Source organism: Taudactylus pleione, unplaced genomic scaffold (assembly GCF_031769625.1).
Source record: "Taudactylus pleione unplaced genomic scaffold, aTauple2 ptg000996l, whole genome shotgun sequence".
NCBI classification, from domain to species: domain Eukaryota; kingdom Metazoa; phylum Chordata; class Amphibia; order Anura; family Myobatrachidae; genus Taudactylus; species Taudactylus pleione.
Genome location: NW_028285397.1, coordinates 496,613 through 516,052, shown reverse-complemented (window position 1 = coordinate 516,052; position 19,440 = coordinate 496,613). Strand labels below are relative to the sequence as shown.

Sequence of the window (19,440 nt, the reverse complement as noted above, 5' to 3'; positions counted from 1 at the left end):
TACATATAGCGGTACACTGTACAGAGCTACACAATGTGTCAGAGCATTATAAGCAGGAGGATAATAATAACTGGGGGTATAATACATATAGCGGTACACTGTACAGAGCTACACAATGTGTCAGAGCATTATAAGCAGGAGGATAATAATAACTGGGGGTATAATACATATAGCGGTACACTGTACAGAGCTACACAATGTGTCAGAGCATTATAAGCAGGAGGATAATAATAACTGGGGGTATAATACATATAACGGTATACTGTACAGCGCTACACAATGTGTCAGAGCATTATAAGCAGGAGGATAATAATAACTGGGGGTATAATACATATAGCTGTACACTGTACAGCTCTACACAATGTGTCAGAGCATTATAAGCAGGAGGATAATAATAACTGGGGGTATAATACATATAGCGGTACACTGTACAGAGCTACACAATGTGTCAGAGCATTATAAGCAGGAGGATAATAATAACTGGGGGTATAATACATATAGCGGTACACTGTACAGAGCTACACAATGTGTCAGAGCATTATAAGCAGGAGGATAATAATAACTGGGGGTATAATACATATAGCGGTACACTGTACAGAGCTACACAATGTGTCAGAGCATTATAAGCAGGAGGATAATAATAACTGGGGGTATAATACATATAGCGGTACACTGTACAGAGCTACACAATGTGTCAGAACATTATAAGCAGAAGGATAATAATAACTGGGGGTATAATACATATAGCGGTACACTGTACAGCGCTACACAATGTGTCAGAGCATTATAAGCAGGAGGATAATAATAACTGGGGGTATAATACATATAGCGGTACACTGTACAGCGCTACACAATGTGTCAGAGCATTATAAGCAGGAGGATAATAATAACTGGGGGTATAATACATATAGCTGTATACTGTACAGAGCTACACAATGTGTCAGAGCATTATAAGCAGGAGGATAATAATAACTGGGGGTATAATACATATAGCGGTACACTGTACAGAGCTACACAATGTGTCAGAGCATTATAAGCAGGAGGATAATAATAACTGTGTGTATAATACATATAGCGGTACACTGTACAGCGCTACACAATGTGTCAGAGCATTATAAGCAGAAGGATAATAATAACTGGGGGTATAATACATATAGCGGTACACTGTACAGACCTACACAATGTGTCAGAGCATTATAAGCAGAAGGATAATAATAACTGGGGGTATAATACATATAACGGTACACTGTACAGCGCTACACAATGTGTCAGAGCATTATAAGCGGGAGGATAATAATAACTGGGGGTATAATACATATAGCTGTACACTGTACAGCGCTACACAATGTGTCAGAGCATTATAAGCAGGAGGATAATAATAACTGTGTGTATAATATATATAGCGGTACACTGTACAGCGCTACACAATGTGTCAGAGCATTATAAGCAGGAGGATAATAATAACTGTGTGTATAATACATATAGCGGTACACTGTACAGACCTACACAATGTGTCAGAGCATTATAAGCGGGAGGATAATAATAACTGGGGGTATAATACATATAGCGGTACACTGTACAGAGCTACACAATGTGTCAGAGCATTATAAGCAGGAGGATAATAATAACTGGGGGTATAATACATATAGCGGTACACTGTACAGAGCTACACAATGTGTCAGAGCATTATAAGCGGGAGGATAATAATAACTGGGGGTATAATACATATAGCGGTACACTGTACAGAGCTACACAATGTGTCAGAGCATTATAAGCAGGAGGATAATAATAACTGGGGGTATAATACATATAGCGGTACACTGTACAGCGCTACACAATGTGTCAGAACATTATAAGCAGGAGGATAATAATAACTGGGGGTATAATACATATAGCGGTACACTGTACAGAGCTACACAATGTGTCAGAGCATTATAAGCAGGAGGATAATAATAACTGTGTGTATAATACATATAGCGGTACACTGTACAGAGCTACACAATGTGTCAGAGCATTATAAGCAGGAGGATAATAATAACTGGGGGTATAATACATATAGCGGTACACTGTACAGAGCTACACAATGTGTCAGAGCATTATAAGCAGGAGGATAATAATAACTGGGGGTATAATACATATAACGGTATACTGTACAGCGCTACACAATGTGTCAGAGCATTATAAGCAGGAGGATAATAATAACTGGGGGTATAATACATATAGCGGTACACTGTACAGAGCTACACAATGTGTCAGAGCATTATAAGCAGGAGGATAATAATAACTGTGTGTATAATACATATAGCGGTACACTGTACAGCGCTACACAATGTGTCAGAGCATTATAAGCAGGAGGATAATAATAACTGGGGGTATAATACATATAGCGGTACACTGTACAGAGCTACACAATGTGTCAGAGCATTATAAGCGGGAGGATAATAATAACTGGGGGTATAATACATATAGCTGTACACTGTACAGCGCTACACAATGTGTCAGAACATTATAAGCAGGAGGATAATAATAACTGTGTGTATAATACATATAGTGGTACACTGTACAGTGCTACACAATGTGTCAGAGCATTATAAGCAGGAGGATAATAATAACTGGGGGTATAATACATATAGCGGTACACTGTACAGCGCTACACAATGTGTCAGAGCATTATAAGCGGGAGGATAATAATAACTGGGGGTATAATACATATAGCTGTACACTGTACAGCGCTACACAATGTGTCAGAGCATTATAAGCAGGAGGATAATAATAACTGGGGGTATAATACATATAGCGGTACACTGTACAGCGCTACACAATGTGTCAGAGCATTATAAACAGGAGGATAATAATAACTGGGGGTATAATACATATAGCGGTACACTGTACAGCGCTACACAATGTGTCAGAGCATTATAAGCAGGAGGATAATAATAACTGTGTGTATAATACATATAGCGGTACACTGTACAGAGCTACACAATGTGTCAGAGCATTATAAGCAGGAGGATAATAATAACTGGGGGTATAATACATATAGCGGTACTTACCTTTATCACCATCTCGAAGGTGAAGACCCCTGTAAAGATGTAATCCATATATTTCAGCACCTGAAATCAGAGATATATCAGACATGACTCTCGCCTCCCAAGCAGAGCGTCGCACTGTAACACGTTACCCAGTCACAACTCATCTAATACACCATGCAGCCTAAGGTTTTCCAATGGTTACTGAACTACAACTCCCATCATGGTCTGTATGGCATACTTGGTATATCCTACATACAGCTTCCCCCTTGTGTAACAGCCTCATGCAATCTCGTCCTTCAGGATCGGTGCAGGGAACACAACAATATTCTGTGTTCTACAGGTATAGTGTGAGGACCGGGCTGCGATTAGATCACCCATCGATATTATGAGTGAAATAGAGATTGTATAATCACATGACCAACGCGCGTTATCCAACACCCGCCCTGGCGTTATATCATTTGTGAGAACAATGTGTCAGGTACGTGACTAGTGAAAAAAATAAACTCATCATAGAACCATTTCTATGCTGCCCCTCGATTACCCACATCATTATGGGGGGCGTCCGCCTGCACAGGGTCCTCCGCTGCCAGCGCAACGCTGCTCAGTGCGATTACCACCAAGATGACCATCTCGAAGTACCGCATGTTGACGATGTAGTGACACAGACGACGGACTCTGTCAGGAGAAGAGGAGAGACCATTACAACACGGTCAATTTACCCAGCCTAAAACACTCCTGCTACATACGGTGACCACCCACACTGAGACATTGACGATGGAAACCCAAAGTCGCCCTCAGTACCGCACGACTGCGGAGCCATCACCTAGAGCGGGCCTGGCCAACCTGTGGCTCTCCAGCTGTTATGAAACTACAAGTCCCAACATGCCTTGCAACAATTTTAGCATTCCCTAATAGCAAAACTGTAGCAGGGCATGCTGGGACTTGTAGTTTCACAACAGCTGGAGAGCTACAGGTTGGCCAGGCCAGGCCTGACCTAGAGGGTGGATGGCTGGATGGAATAGCGCCTCTGGCTTTAGAAGCAGACAAGGCCTAAGACCTGGCGCTATGTGGCTACAGTATTACACCTCAGGACAAAGGTACTTACGGGTTGGTGGAACTGAAAATGAACATGGAACTGTACGGCAGGATCTGCTTCGGCCCATTTTTCGTCAGGTCATCCGCCTCCATCTCCTTTTTCTCCTCAGATTTGACATCAAACTCCACATTATTTACTAGAAGAGAGCAAAGGTCATGTGACACTGTTTCTTCATAGTGGGCCCATCACATTCGGCCATTTTGGAGCCTGAGCCAATGTTCAGCTGGGAACTGCTGACATCACTGAGGCATGGCGCATGCCTTGTCATGGCTACCGCTGCAACCTGCAAAATGGTTGCCTCAAGGTCTTTAGACTAAAATTTGTCAGCAACGTTTGACCGTATTTACGGTTCAGAGGCTGTTAAAAGTGGAACCGCCAGGGTGCAGGCAGCCATTTTGAGATTGCAGCTTATAAATGCACATAGGAATCAGTGAGCACGTGTGATGGATGGAAAGCATGAGAAAGGTGACTATAAATGAGGAGATGAGGGCATGGTTTGGGCAGATTGGGTGTGTGGCTTCATTTCTTCTCATTTTCCAGGGATGTTGGCAGTCATGTCGCATGAATGGGGTTTGGGATATCAGGCATTTCCCATTCATTTCAATAGGACACTTTTTACACGCAAATAACAATGTGGCACATAATATTTTCATGGCGTTTGCACAGGTGTACGCAAATCAGATGTATGCGCAAACAAATGAGTGCTTCGCCGTTATGCTATCTGTGCACATGGGGGCTCATTCAGAGGTACAAGCAAATCCGTTCTGTGGATGGATTGCGCCATTTCTCGCGCTGCGCATGCCCCCGAGCCGAACGTATACACCTTTGAGCAAATACAGAAGGAATCTGGCCCTGAGCATTCTCAGTACTATCACTACCTCCCCCAAGAGTAAATCACAGGAATGGCGTAACTGAAGGGGGTTGTTTATTTTGGGGCATGCGCAACCCCTGCGAGCGACCAGAATCCTGCAAGTGGTTGACGCAAAGCGACTTCATGCAGGCGTTTCCAGAGAGCCAATAGGGGACTTTTCCTTCTCTTTTCGACTGGGGTAAATGAGGCCCCACGTAACTGCAGTTTTGCGGCTCTAGAATGACCCTCACTTTGTAAAAGATACGCAGGAAATGTAAAATGTTATTTCCAACTCTTATTATGGAGGTAACAGAAGCTTAGGACTCAGGAGTCTACATGCACAATGAATACTTACAGTAACTTTCCAGTACTCCATTAAATGTTTCAAATAATGACAACCCTGTAATATAAACGGTGGCGCCAACTGACGCGTAAAATGCCGAGGCGCGCTGGTATTGATATAAATAACATATGTGGTTTAAAAGTGACATCTGTAACAGCTAATGGAGTAGGAATCACTGCAGGCAACCGGGACATCGCCGCTGCGTCCCAATCAGAATCAGGCCCTAAGTCCCAGAGCTGTCAGATAAAGGGGTTTCGTATGCACTAAACTTGCAACGTTCCATTCACATTGTATTTCGGCGTGATAATTCCGTAGGTGTGAGCAATGCTATAAGTCCAGAAATGGCCCTGCAGCATGAGGAAGAACATTACATTCAGTCTGACAACATAACAGATGAGTGTGTAAATAAATAGTGTTTGGCAGGAACAGCTTATGCATTAACCTTTAGACCAGCTCTGATGTTAGGCTTGTGGAAGATGTATATAAATGATGGGATTAGCACAGAAGTGGTGCTGGTGTGGGCACGTGCCGAGAACCACGCCTGAAATAAAAACCTGCTCTCACTTGGTATGACGGCACTCTCTCCTGGCGGGCCCGTGATGGTTACTGGTATATTAACCGTGCTGGACCTCTCTGGATGAGGCTGGGACATCCTGTTCACGTTCTTCTGGTTATCGGCGTCTTCCGACTGCTCCGGCAACTGCTGCAGCCCACCGACGGGAACCTCGGACTCATTACAGTGATCCCTGCCGTCACAAATGTATGATTAGGAGGATTTCCATGTGGTAGGAATGTGGGAGAAGGGCCAGGAGATCAGCATGTAGGGAAATATAATGTGGTTTAACACCTGAGCTGACAGTAACATGGAAGATCTGACACAAACTGGGATTAGACGACAGCGGCCATACTGCCCCCACTATACTCGCTAACCATACCCCCGCCATTATGAGGTAGTACCGGCTGTACTCACTGACTCTGATGTCCAGCTATACTGTACTACAGTATAATCATTATAAGGTACCAAATGATTATTAATGACCCTTTACCCAACCATCATAAGGTACCAAATTACTGTTCTTATCTGTACAGCTATACACCATGGTCGTACTGCCATCTTTCTACAGGCATTACTGACTGTACTCTCTCTCTCTCTCTCTCTCTCTCTCTCTCTCTCTCTCTCACTCTATTAACTCTCTTCAATGTCAGCACTATATTTCAGTCATCCTAGTTGGAGTATAACATCAGCTACAGGCTAAGTATAAATTGAGAAGCTATACTGGAGGGCCAGTAGGTGGTGCTGTATTATACATTGACACTGTGCAGTCATTCTTTGTTGTGATAGTGTACTCTCTTATAGAACATTTTTGCTAATCCTTCATGGTATGGCATTTACATGTACTGGTAACAGTTTAGTTTATCCCACAATCTGTGTGTTTGATACTTCAATAGAGAAGTATATTCTCCATAAATCCTAAAGTACCAACTGACTATACTCATTGTCTCTGTTGTCCATTTATACTTCTTGACTGTATTCCCAACATCCTGAGTTATCACTGACTGTACTCCCTGTATTTACTGTAAGTTATACTCTGACTGTACTCCCTGTATTTACTGTAAGTTATACTCTGACTGTGCTCCCTGTATTTACTGTAAGTTATATTCTGACTGTACTCCCTGTATTTACTGTAAGTTATACTCTGACTGTACTCCCTGTATTTACTGTAAGTTATACTCTGACTGTACTCTGATCATTCTGAGGTACTAACTTTACTTAATGTCTCTGCTGTCCAGTTGTCAGGCTCCGGCCCTTTGAGGGTGACGCTGGGCTGTGTTCCCGGAAACGAGGGTGTGTCACCCCCATTTTCTGGCAGTGCCGAGGCCTGGCTCTGTGTCGGAAGCTGCAGATTTCCTGGCCTCGGCAATAAGACGCCCATTCTGAGTGACCTTTAGCTTTCTCAGATGGGCTGAAGCTGCAACCATCGTAACCAGTTGGTTGCGATGATGATCCAATGCTGCACGTTCTGACGCAGCACTCATATTTCCTTCAGACGCCTCCTGCAGCATTAGAATATATACACACAGCAGCTGCATCCACATCTGAATCAGATCTAATGTCTCTACTGTCCAGCTCTGTTCCCTGATTGCACTGACATCATCTAGAATTACTATTTACTCCACTCACTGTCTGGGCTGTCCTGACTGCACATTAATCATTTGCCCCATGATTTGGAGGACAAGTTCTCTGTGATGGCCCTACCCCGAAGTACACACCAAATCCATGGCATCTACAGCCCATGGCATCTACAGTCCATGGCATCTACAGTCCATGGCATCTACAGTCCATGGCATCTACAGTCTCTTGTCCATGCAACTGTTTAGCTTTTTTTTTTTTTTTGATTCCCATTAGTCATCGCATCTGTCAGACTGTATCCCACCAACCCATTATTAAACGATGGCTCAACACCATCATACCCAAACAATCCATACCGATAGGACTGATTGATGCTCCCTGCCTGGAATCTCATCACTTTCATCTATCAACTGTCTTGGTCTAGTTCAGTATTGTGGATGGATAAAGGATGACGGGAAGATTTATACACTCGTCAACTGCACACATGGCAGGCAGCCATTTTGCGGTGTGACTAATATACATGAGTGCGCAATCAATTCAATGGCAACCAGAGTCAACGATGAGGCACAAACCAACCTTCACTGGAAAGTGTCTCCGTTGTGTCCCTGGTTATCACTGAATTCATAGGCTGCAGTAACAAACTGTTCAGACAACAAAATGGCTGTCTCTAGGGCAACGTGTGTAGGCAATGCACAGACTACAGATGTGTCCTCTTACATCTTGCCGATCGTGCTACAAATGTGCGCACGCATCGCGCCATGTGATTACCAGCAGCAGCATATGCTACACTATGGTGTGCACTGCGATCGCACCATTCAGTCCTATGGAGTCGCCGGTGCAAACGCAGTGCACGTATCCGCTTGTGCGGGCACACGCCTTGCGCCATGCGTGGCGTGATTTGCCGCGTACGCTGCAAAGATGCAAGAGGACACAGCTGTACAAATATACTGAATGCTTGTGTACTATAATAATACTACATTGTCACCCGTATAGTACTGAGATAAATAGAGTACAATCGTGCTCGGCCATACCTCAGCCTGTGATTGCGATGCTCCCGCTCTCCCGCCTCTGCCTCTTTGTTTTCCCTCTTGTCCTCTGCATCATATGTGGAAAGTGCTTTGTGCCTGTTTCGGTGTCGTGACCGTGGAAGCTCCTCCCCATTTTCTCCCACTCCGCGAGTCGTACCATCGCCGTCTCTGTTGCCGGACCTTGATCCACCTCCCCTGTGCCGGGACTTCCTCTCACCTTTTCCGCCAGAAGGAGGTTGGCCGTTGCCTTCTTTGCCTTGCCTATCAGCCGAATGGCGGTGCGTGCGGTGTCGTCGGTGCTCCCTTTCTGTCCCCTCTTCAGGAGAAGCCCTTCGATGGTGTCTCTTCCCCCTTTCCTGACTTCGGTTCTGTTCCCCTCTTCCGCCTTCCTTTCCACCTTCCCCTTCTTTACTACGACTTCTGTGCTGGCGATGACGTTCTTCTCTCTCATTGCTGCCGGAATCGCCATTGTGATTGCCGTTCTCTCGGCTGCCACCGTTGGTCTCGCCAGCTCCACCCTCTCTATGCCGGTGTTTTCGTGGTGCTGTTTCCGTAGTCACCTCGGGACCCGGTTCTATTTCATTTGGAGGTAGCGGGTCTGGGCTGCCATCTTTGGCCTCAGTAGAGTCCTGGGGCTCCACCAACAATGGCCGATCCATGTGACTCTTCATGTCGGGCCTGAGACGCAGCGTGGTTGCATATCGCAGTCGATCCTCGGGTTCCAGCTCACTGTAGAGGGCTTCACAGCTGGCGCGAAAATTGTGCATGCGGATTTGGCTGGTGCGCTGCTCCCACACTGACCGACATTTGTTTGAGTTTTGCTGTCTGCAAAATGGAAGGTGGGAGGTTATATAGTGGCAAGCGGGCAATGCGTAGCGCTAGCTCAATACAAGAGGTCAATGGTGAATGACAAATAAAAAAGAAATGCCGTTCAAAAAATGATGGACATAGGTGGAAATATTAAAGAATATTTATGATAATTACATGACAAATAATATAAGATGAAGAGTGAGATCAGACAATGGCGGAGAGAAGATTGGTGCAACTATTGTGGTCATTGCAAAACCGTAGAGTAGAAAGAGGGGAGGTTATTCACTTGTGTGGATGAGGAGCTTGAAGAAGGAGGAAGGGAATGGAGGATGGGAGGAGAACAGTGGACGCCTGTGACTATCCTTCACTACGCAACATCGAACTTACAAAACAGAAAGAAATGATCAGCCCAAAGACACAGAACAAGCAGCTTACAATCTGGGGAGGGAAAAAGTTGGGTCTGGTTAGAGCCCCCCACGCACACATATCTGCACTATATGCTTTACGTAGACCCCATGACTGCCCCCATGAACGTTAAAGACCTATATAGGCACAGACAACACTGTCACTGGGAAAGTCTCATTCTGCATAAGGGATATCGAAATCTGGTCTCCAACAAGAGAATAAACTAATAGGCAAAATAAGCAGCACAATTCATTTTGCCAAAGACTAGTCTGACCTGCTCGTCGCGCCATATTTACAAACCAAACAAAACCAATTACTGTGGTCACTCTTCAAAGGTATAACAGGATGAGCTATACATAAGAACATCCTCAAACATTACAGTCAGACAGGGCAAACCAGAAAGTCTGACAAAGTAGAAACTAATCTACCATCAGGGATCCTCGGTGAAACTTGAGTTGTCCACTTAGGCCCTCATTCAGAGCCGCTCGCAATTAGCGCTCGCTCGTTCATAAAAAGGGGGTGGCTACTCAAATGAACCGTTCGCTCTTTGCGGTCTGTTGCCGCCTCCATGTCTGAACGAGCGAGCAAAACATAGGCTCGTTTATTTGATAAAAACGCCCCCTGGCCGCTCGCATCACACGTCATGTCCGCTATTTATTAGATTAATCGAGTACATCGAACAGCGTATGAACTGCTCGCTATTCTTGTGGTTGGTTTTTTCAACCACAATATTGCGAGCAGTTCTGACTATAAAATAACCCAGTGACGTGGTGAATGACGCTGCTGTATTAAATATGCACACCCATAAAACGCCCGCTTTGACCTTTAAGCACGCCTGCGTTCTGATCTCCACTCCCCCTTTTCAAGCACCTTCCCCTGTTACCACCCACATACGCCTAATTCTGTCACTCAAATTAGCAGGCACTCGCTATATAGCGAACAAACGATTTTCGGCCGCACTGACTGGTTCGCGCATGCGTACTAAAAACCGTACGCATGCGCAGATGTGCAAATATCGCTCGGAACGAGCGTACTGCCGCTTACGAGCGGCTCTGAATGAGGGCCCTAGATCCATATCCAAGTCATCAGTACAAAAGCTTCCCTTAACGAATGATCTTGATATGATCCATCAACCTGTGTGACCTCAAGAAATAGGGCTCACCCACTGGCCACATATGACATCACTCATTTTGAAAGTGTGTTCAAGGACGAATTAATTTCGGGAACAAAAACTACCTTTATACCAGGAGCACCTTCTATAACCAACTTACTTGTGAAGAGGCATAATGTGCCACACAAAAAAAGTATATATGTTAAAGTGCCCATAAGATGTTACCCATTGCATGTAACCTTTCTATCAATCTTACTGCAAGCTATTGTCTTCTTTTATCAGCATGGCTTACTGAACGGATGTCTGGTGTGCATAGGAAACGTACTGGATATATGATGTTTGTACCATATAAAGGGGGGCAATTCAGTTACAGGCGATGTGCCGCGAGGCTTGGCCGCGCACATATACACAATATAATAGATAACAGCAGAAATGCACGTTTTTCTGCGCACCTCCATGAGAGGCAAGGGAACTCTGAGCGGATGCACTGTGCAGTACTGGAGTGGCACATTACGGATATGAATCAAAGATGGACGCAGTGCAGACCTTTAATGCAGAACAGCGATTATCGGTGATCTTGCGCATGCCCGTTATATGTAATATCCCACATTACAGTTACTCTTCTCTCAAAATAACTGCGTAGTTGTCATAGACCTTTGGGCAGGGAAGACTGACACTCCTGTATGGGTACATGGCCGGAGTAATGTCTGCCTCCAAGGCTGATATTTCTAATGATAATTAGCGTGTGATAAAATCTGCTACAACTTCTAATAACCATTCCTCATGGTGCTTGATGAGAGACTGGCAGACAGAGGAAAGAGCTATTCCTGGTAGAAGGAGATGTATTATTTAAATACAATTTAGTCTATTTCATGTGCTTCAAGTCTTAGGATTAATTTATTGTGAACTGAATAACTGGAGGAGAGAGGGAGAGGGGGGGAGGGAGAGAGAGAGGAGAGAGAGAGAGAGGGAGAGAGAGAGAGGAGAGAGAGAGGGAGGGAGAGAGAGAAAGGAGAGAGAGAGGAGAGAGAGAGAGAGAGAGGGAGAGAGAGGAGAGAGAGAGGGAGGGAGAGAGAGAAAGGAGAGAGAGAGGGAGGGAGAGAGAGAAAGGAGAGAGAGAGGAGAGAGAGAGAGAGGGAGAGAGAGAGAGAGGAGAGAGAGAGGGAGGGAGAGAGAGGGAGGGAGAGGGAGAGAGAGAGAGAGAGAGAGAGAGAGAGGGGGTAGAGAGAGAGAGAGAGGAGAGAGAGAGAGAGACAGAGACAGAGAGAGACATAGAGAGAGACAGAGACAGAGAGAGACATAGAGAGAAAGAGACATAGAGAGAGAGACATGTATATATATATATATATAGAGAGAGAGAGAGATAGAGAGAGACAGAGAGAGAGAGAGAGAGACATAGAGAGAGAGAGAGACATAGAGAGAGAGAGATATATATATAGAGAGAGAGAGAGCGAGAGAGAGAGAGAGAGAGAGAGAGAGACAGGGAGAGTGAATACACCCTTCCAGAGCCAGACAGCGGGATAACAGAGGCTGCAAAATATGCCAGGACTGGAGGACATCCGTCAAAACTAAAGGGGCAGCCCAGAGTCCTATTATTGCCTGTATATGTAACCCCTAGATGTCCGTGAAACACCCAAAGAGGTTGCCCCGGAGGCCCGATATAAAATGCGAGCATGTGACATTTGTGGTGTGTCTACAGAGTCTGCCAACATAGGGCTTAATGCAGAGGTGGGCGCAATGCGAACACACGGCCGCTGTTCACGTAGTTAAGTGATTATTTGCCACTGCGCATGCGCACAAACTGTTAATAACCCCTACGGCGCATGCGTTACACAGAGTGTATGCACAATGATCCTTTTGTGACCGGGAGAGATGGTATCAGAAACGGGGCAGCAAAGTGCCGGGCATTCCATTGCGGTGACTGGGAGGTGTCCTGGGGCGGGATGCAGTAAACGAAAAATACGGTAAACTCCCCGTTTACCGCATTTTTCATATGCATCATTCTGCTAGCCGCCGGGCTGCGATGTGGAAGGTAACGCCAGCTTTTGCTGGTGTTACCCTATAGAAACCTATGGGCTTCTGCTGCATCGCGCTGCTATGAGGGATCCGATCGGATCCTCCCCCAGCATGCCCCGCGGCCGTCGTATCACTCTGCGCATGCGCAGATGGACTCCCAGGTCATAAACCCGGAAGGCCACTGTGCTGCAGAGATCGCAAAGGCCACCTCTTATCGGAAGAGCTTACTATGCTGTACTGATCGCATATGTTAGCGCACATGCGATCATTACTAATGTGATGTCCGGCGGTAAGTGTCAGTGCATGCCGCCCCTGAACTGAAAATACGTCTCATGGGCGTGTTATGGGGCTGTCACTGGCTTCATCAGATGCAGAGCTGCAGCCACAGAGGCCATGTTCAGACGGAGGAATTATACCTGTCATAGGGCAAGTGTAGATGGTGCACGCCGTGGTGCGCTGATGGTGGCATGGCAAGATTCACCAGCGTGTTACATTATGCAGAGACGCTAGAAGTGGGCATCTCAGTATTTGCACATTCAGGCGCAGGCTACTACACCAGGGAATGGCTAGTACTAGCATTTGTATATTATCGCAGCCATGATCCCAGCAACAGATGCACCAGGCAGACTGCCGGAACCAGGACATTCAGCCAGACTTCCAAGAGGCAGGACATTCAGCCAGACTTCCAAGAGGCAGGAGGCAGGACATTCAGCCAGACTTCCAAGAGGCAGGACATTCAGCCAGACTTCCAAGAGGCAGGACATTCGGCCAGACTTCCTAGAGGCAGGACATTCGGCCAGACTTCCAGAGGTAGGACATCCGGCCAGACTCTCAAGAGTCAAGACATCCGGCCAGACTTCCAATGGGCAGGACAATCAGCCAGACTTCCAAGAGGCAGGAAATTTCGGCCAGACTTCCAAGAGGCAGGACATTCGGCCAGACTTCCAAGAGGCAGGACATTCAGACAGACTTCCAAGAGGCAGGACATCCGGCCAGACTTCCAAAGGGCAGGACATTCGGCCAGACTTCCAAGAGGCAGGACATTCGGCCAGACTTCCAAGAGCCAGGACATTCAGCCAGCCTTCCAAGAGGCAGGACATTCAGCCAGACTTCCAAAGGGCAGGACATTCAGCCAGACTTCCAAAGGGCAGGACATTCGGCCAGACTTCCAAGAGGCAGGACATTCGGCCAGACTTCCAAGAGGCAGGACATTCAGCCAGACTTCCAAGAGTCAAGACATCCAGCCAGACTTCCAAGAGGCAGGACATTCAGCCAGACTTTCAAGAGGCAGGACATTCAGCCAGACTTCCAGGAGTCAAGACACCCAGCCAGACTTCCAAAGGGCAGGACATTCGGCCAGACTTCCAAGAGGCAGGACATTCGGCCAGACTTCCAAGAGTCAAGACATTTGGCCAGACTTCCAAGAGTCAAGACATCTAGCCAGACTTCCAAAAGGCAGGACATTCGGCCAGACTTCCAAGAGGCAGGACATTTGGCCAGACTGCCGATGCAGGACATTCAGCCAGACTTCCAAGAGGCAGGGCATTATGCCAGACTTACAAGAGGCAGGACTTCATACCCAACTTCCAGAAGTAGGACAATCAGCCAGAGGTAGGTCAGCCAGACTGCCACAGGTAGGTCATTCTTCCAGAGTGCCAGAGGTAGGATATTCAGTCAGACTGCCGAAAGGAGGACAGAGAACAGCTTAATACAAAATTTGACTTTATATCTTCTATGGTCAAGGAAGGGAAGAGGACTTGTCCCACTGGGGCACAACTTGGGTGGTTCCCTCAACTGATCACTGGTCCATACAGGTGCTCTACCATCTGCTTCCAGTCTCAGGAGACAAAGGGCCTGATTCAGCAAGGTACGCAGTTTCTAATACGCACGCAATCGTGCGATTGTTTCATTCTGTGCATGTGTATGCATCGCAGTGTGCGAACTTGCCGCTGCGATTGGGACTGCGATCGCAGTGACTACACAGACCCATCACAGAGTGATTGACAAGAAGTGCCGTTTGTGGGAGGTGACAGGGCGAAAACACAGTCGTGCCAGTGCATTCGCACAACGTGTCAGGGGCGTGCATAATGTAGCCACTGTGATGCCATACGCACTCTGTAGACTCATAGCGTGCGTGGAAGTTAGCAATCCCTGAGTAAGGTCAGAGCTTGTGCAAGTGTGCGTGAGGCTGCGATGGTACTCCATGTTACCGATGGTTTCGTAGTCTTGCTAAACATTACGGATGTGTGCTGAGTAAAGTGGACGTCCTTATCTAGTACTGCGACGGGGTAGCGATTGCAATGAATTAGCGTACTATCGCTGTTGAACTACGCGTGTAATCACAATTGCATACGCAGTTGCGTTCCGTAGTGAATCAGTGCCAGTGTTATACCTTTGGCATTCCTACCTATTCTTTCTCTGGTTTTCTTGACCATGTAATTGGAATTATTACAGGTATTTAGTGGAATTAAAGGTCCTAGGACTCTGGCTAAAGTCAGTATGGGATGTAAATATATACGGAAATAATGGGCTTGCTTTTAGTTAACAAGGAACTGAAAAGAGGGACTTAAATTATCCATAACAGATGAAGAATAGGCCAACAGTTCTGACTGCCCTGGATGGGAGTAACACCTTTCTCAAAGTGCATTGGAACGAAGCAATGCATTCGCCGTGCCTTCCGTTACACCGTCCAGTTCCCCATACACAGATTAAGAATAAGACTTCCCTGAAAGTCCTTCATAAGGAAGAATGGCCTTTCAGTGGACGTGCAGCTGTTATGTAATATAAGGGCTATTTACTAAGCTTTGTTAGGAGATAAAGTGAACGGTGATAAGGTACCAGCCAATCAGTTCCTAACTGTCATTTTTCAAACACAGCCTATGACATGGCAGTTAGGAGCTGATTGGCTGGTACTTTATCACCGTTCACTTTATCTCCTAACTAAGCTTAGTAAATAGACCCCATAGTTTCTTATAAAAAATTAAACAGTCCTGTTATGGCTACTTCCCTCATATTAGCACTGAATACGTCCCGCCAGCCCCTGTTCACGTGAATGATCAGCTTACCTAAGCCTGGGTCATACAATGCCGCCATTACATGCGCACGCTACGGGGCTCACTTAGAGTTGGACATGCGTCTGATTTTTTTCTTTATGCGGCTTTCTGTACTGCATAAGTGCGCCAAACCCGCACATGCATATAGATTTTTCTGTTCCTTAAACTTATAATTGTCCGTTGACTGGAAGGGCAGAACAGGGGTACAGGATGGGTACCGTAAGGATATAAATGCATTATAATGAGATGTGAACGCATCCACAGATACATCTTTTAGGCACCGTTCTTTTACGCGTGTTAGAGGGCAGTGTAAAGAAAAAGATGTCGCTGATGGCATACTGACATCTACCACTGACGTATATATACGCCTGATGCAAGTGTTACTACTAGGGACCCGGTCACATCCTGAGACGCTTCTAACTTCTGTGCATGTATAGGAACGTGTTCGGGGAGCAGAAGCGCCGGCCTGTAAATGAGCCCCTCTGTGTTCCCTGCTATAAATGGAAATCTCTGCCGCCAACAATTTCACAACTTTCAACAACTAAACTTCCAACTTGGCGATTTCTGCTTTGCACGAATTATTTTCCTTACTGAGCACTTGTCTGGCTGTTTAAAAAGTCCATTAAACGAGGCCCTCACATGGGGCTCAGGCGACCTTCTCTGGCTGCCCGCTGTGTGATGAGTCGCTATAGGGACGCACAGCTCTCACTCTCACAGAATTCGGGGAATTGGGAGACGGGAGAACGGGGTCATTTGCATAGTGATTAGATCTATATTTGAGATCCTGGCTTCTTTAACAAGGATAGCGCAATTAGATGCCCCGGGGCGCCTCTCGGGCACCAGTAGTGCGGATGCTGTGGTCGGTACAGAATTGAATAAAAAAAAAAAACAGGATAAAAAAAAAATCCAGACACTATTTTTACCTGTGTGGCAAGCCGAGGACATTGTGTGCCTAAATCATTGCCGATGTTCACGGAGTTCATCGATTATTTTTTTCTACTGCGTGAAAATCCCTAACAATCTTCGATGGCGTATGCGTTGCACAATGTGCAAGCAAAATGGCGTACAGATGCCCAGTCGTTCACAGTGAAGGCCATACTCTGACGGGGGGGAACCTGCATTCGCCATAGGGGCTGGCGCAAGTTTCCATGGTGCTGGCTAAACGCACAAAGCGGTATTACAGCGTCTACAGGCACTCGCAGCAGGCGTCTCATTTGGACGCACGAAAGTACACCAGGGAAGGGCTATTTGCACAAAATCGCAGACGGTCGACAGCCAAAAGAAACAGCTGCGGCCTGATGGCTTCCACCTCTGACTCAGCAACCAGAGTACGACCATGGAGCCAGTAATACATTACCGATTGCAGGTGGGGATGGCCGCTGCCATCCACCGCGCTTCTAATTATAGACTAATATCTTTGTGTGTGTATGGAAATACCTGGATAAAAGAGGGACACCAGAAAGCCAGAGCCTCCAGGGAAGTGCGGCTTATACGTTAATTAAGCAAAAAGCATCCCAGCCTAGTCTGTATTATAGGTAACGGATGGCTCTGGGTGCCTGTAATTATGGCTCGTATGGCTGCACATTGGCGACTCTGAGTGAAGGTACATCTGGCTTTAATGACCAAGATGGCTCAACTTGCTAATATCTCTCAGGCCACGGTGTGGAAAGTGCGGTCAGATTGGAACGCCAAAGGGAAAACTTCAGCAAAGGGCCATTGGCTGCCAGTCTAGACTTCGTTCCAACGAGAGCTCTGCAGAGCAGGAGATGATAGTTAGGTTGCAGAGCATACACCGCTCATCACGTACGGCCATGTTAGTCAGAGCGCAGGAAATTGTCTAAGAAGCAGTGGAGGAAGGTGATCTGTTTGGATGATGGTGGCTTCTGGTGGTCCTGTAACATTGTGGGGGCCCCTCCTGGCACCGTGTGGGTGCAGTCACCCCCTTAGAAGGAGAAGTCATTGAGAATTGTTGCCTAATGGTGCTAAGTGATCATCCTCACCCTATGTTACAGCATTCATTCCCTGGAAAAAGAGAGATGGGTCTACCGAGACCCTAATCCATTCAGCTGGCGTGATTGCCCAGTGACTGACGAGTAGGACAACGACAAGGCCGTGACATACAGATAATATCAGTCACCAGATCTGAGCCCGGCCGACCCAGCATCGATGGGATATCTTGGAAGGACACGTGGCATTTTACTATCACCATCAGCCAGGCGTCAGCTGCTTTCTAGGGGAAGATGGTGCCGCGTCCTTCCTGTACAATTCCAGGCATTGGTAGCCTCAACGCCCCACAGTGCAAAGAGGAGGTCCTGGCCGCACGTGTAGCCCAACACCATAATAAGTTACTTTATACTGGCGTTTCCGTCCTATGCCCACAGCCTGTATTATTTGCAGGGTTATTGCATACCCCAAGTGGAGAATTGCAAATAAATAATTTCTCCAAATATGAATTATTGCTGCTATATAGTATATAATGCGTCTTACACAAACATTTACTAATGTAAACGTCCTATATGCTATATCAGTGCTGCAGTATAGCTGATGTCATACAGGGGGTGTGGTCTCTGTCAATCAGGCAGATGGATCAGTCACCTACATTACCAGTTAGTAGCCTTTGGAAGGGCACACAGACATAGTTCCGTTAGGGGGACAATATGTAAAATATCCCACTCTATATAGAGCAGCTGTCTTATTTGAGGGCAGCTACATGCTAATTTATTTGAGTGAATTTACGCCTCAGGGCGTGGGGTGAAGATAATATAATTATTTGTATTTCATGAAATTATTTCAAAGGTTTATTCACTGATGATCCCCCCCCCACCCTACGGTAAACATCCAAACCTGTATCGTTAGTGTTATGCTAGGAGATCGTGGGGAAACTTTTAGGTTCACTGACGCACTATGCCATAATCTCACCAAGTAATGCCACACTGCCAGTTGAGGGCTTTGCACCTTCAGATGATTCCTTAATCGGCTTGTACAACTTATCTGTTATGGTTACTAAACTCAAGGCCTTTTCTGTGTTTTTCAGCAATACACTTATATCATCAGGCAGTTTTGTTTATTTTTTTTTACGCTTCCCTACCCTTGTAAATGACAGGTATGTTGTGATCTCTGTGCTGGATAGAACTGTATAGAGGCAGCAGATCTGTGTTATATCCCCAGACACTGAAAGTACACAGCTCTCCTTAGTAATACAAATGCGATGCTAAAGAGCACAGACGGGAACCAGTAGGATAGTTGCAGCAAGACACATAGAAGCCAATGTATAAAAGTCATCTCAAGTAGAAATCCACTTTAAATTAAGATAATTGTACTTTTCAAAATGACTATCCAGCCATCAATGCAACTTTCCCTATTTACTTTGTACAGACACAGGCAATTTGGCACGGCTTTTACCAACTCCGCGTGCCAGGTGCTCGTCCTGCCAGCTACCCGTCTCTCCGCCTCACAGAAACCCATTTCTGAGGTGTTTCGCCATTCTTGCCAACGACCTTGGAAATACAGTTCCTGAATACACACAATACAATCTGTTCTGTACATATTACAATGACAGGTTTAG

At 46.1% G+C, this 19,440-nt stretch overlaps 1 protein-coding gene across 1 annotated transcript in view; it reads right to left on the bottom strand.

The window, feature by feature from the left end:
* The window catches only part of CACNA1B (calcium voltage-gated channel subunit alpha1 B), a 364,867-nt gene that overhangs the window by 85,412 nt on the left and 260,015 nt on the right, over positions 1-19,440 (bottom strand). Inside the window, exons 21-25 of the mRNA XM_088460941.1 lie at positions 8,484-9,305; positions 5,886-6,067; positions 4,138-4,264; positions 3,578-3,707; positions 3,054-3,113 (exon numbers count right to left, since the gene is read on the bottom strand). Coding sequence (XP_088317067.1) covers positions 3,054-3,113; positions 3,578-3,707; positions 4,138-4,264; positions 5,886-6,067; positions 8,484-9,305 — 1,321 coding nt within the window. The remainder of the gene's footprint in view (positions 1-3,053; positions 3,114-3,577; positions 3,708-4,137; positions 4,265-5,885; positions 6,068-8,483; positions 9,306-19,440) is intronic.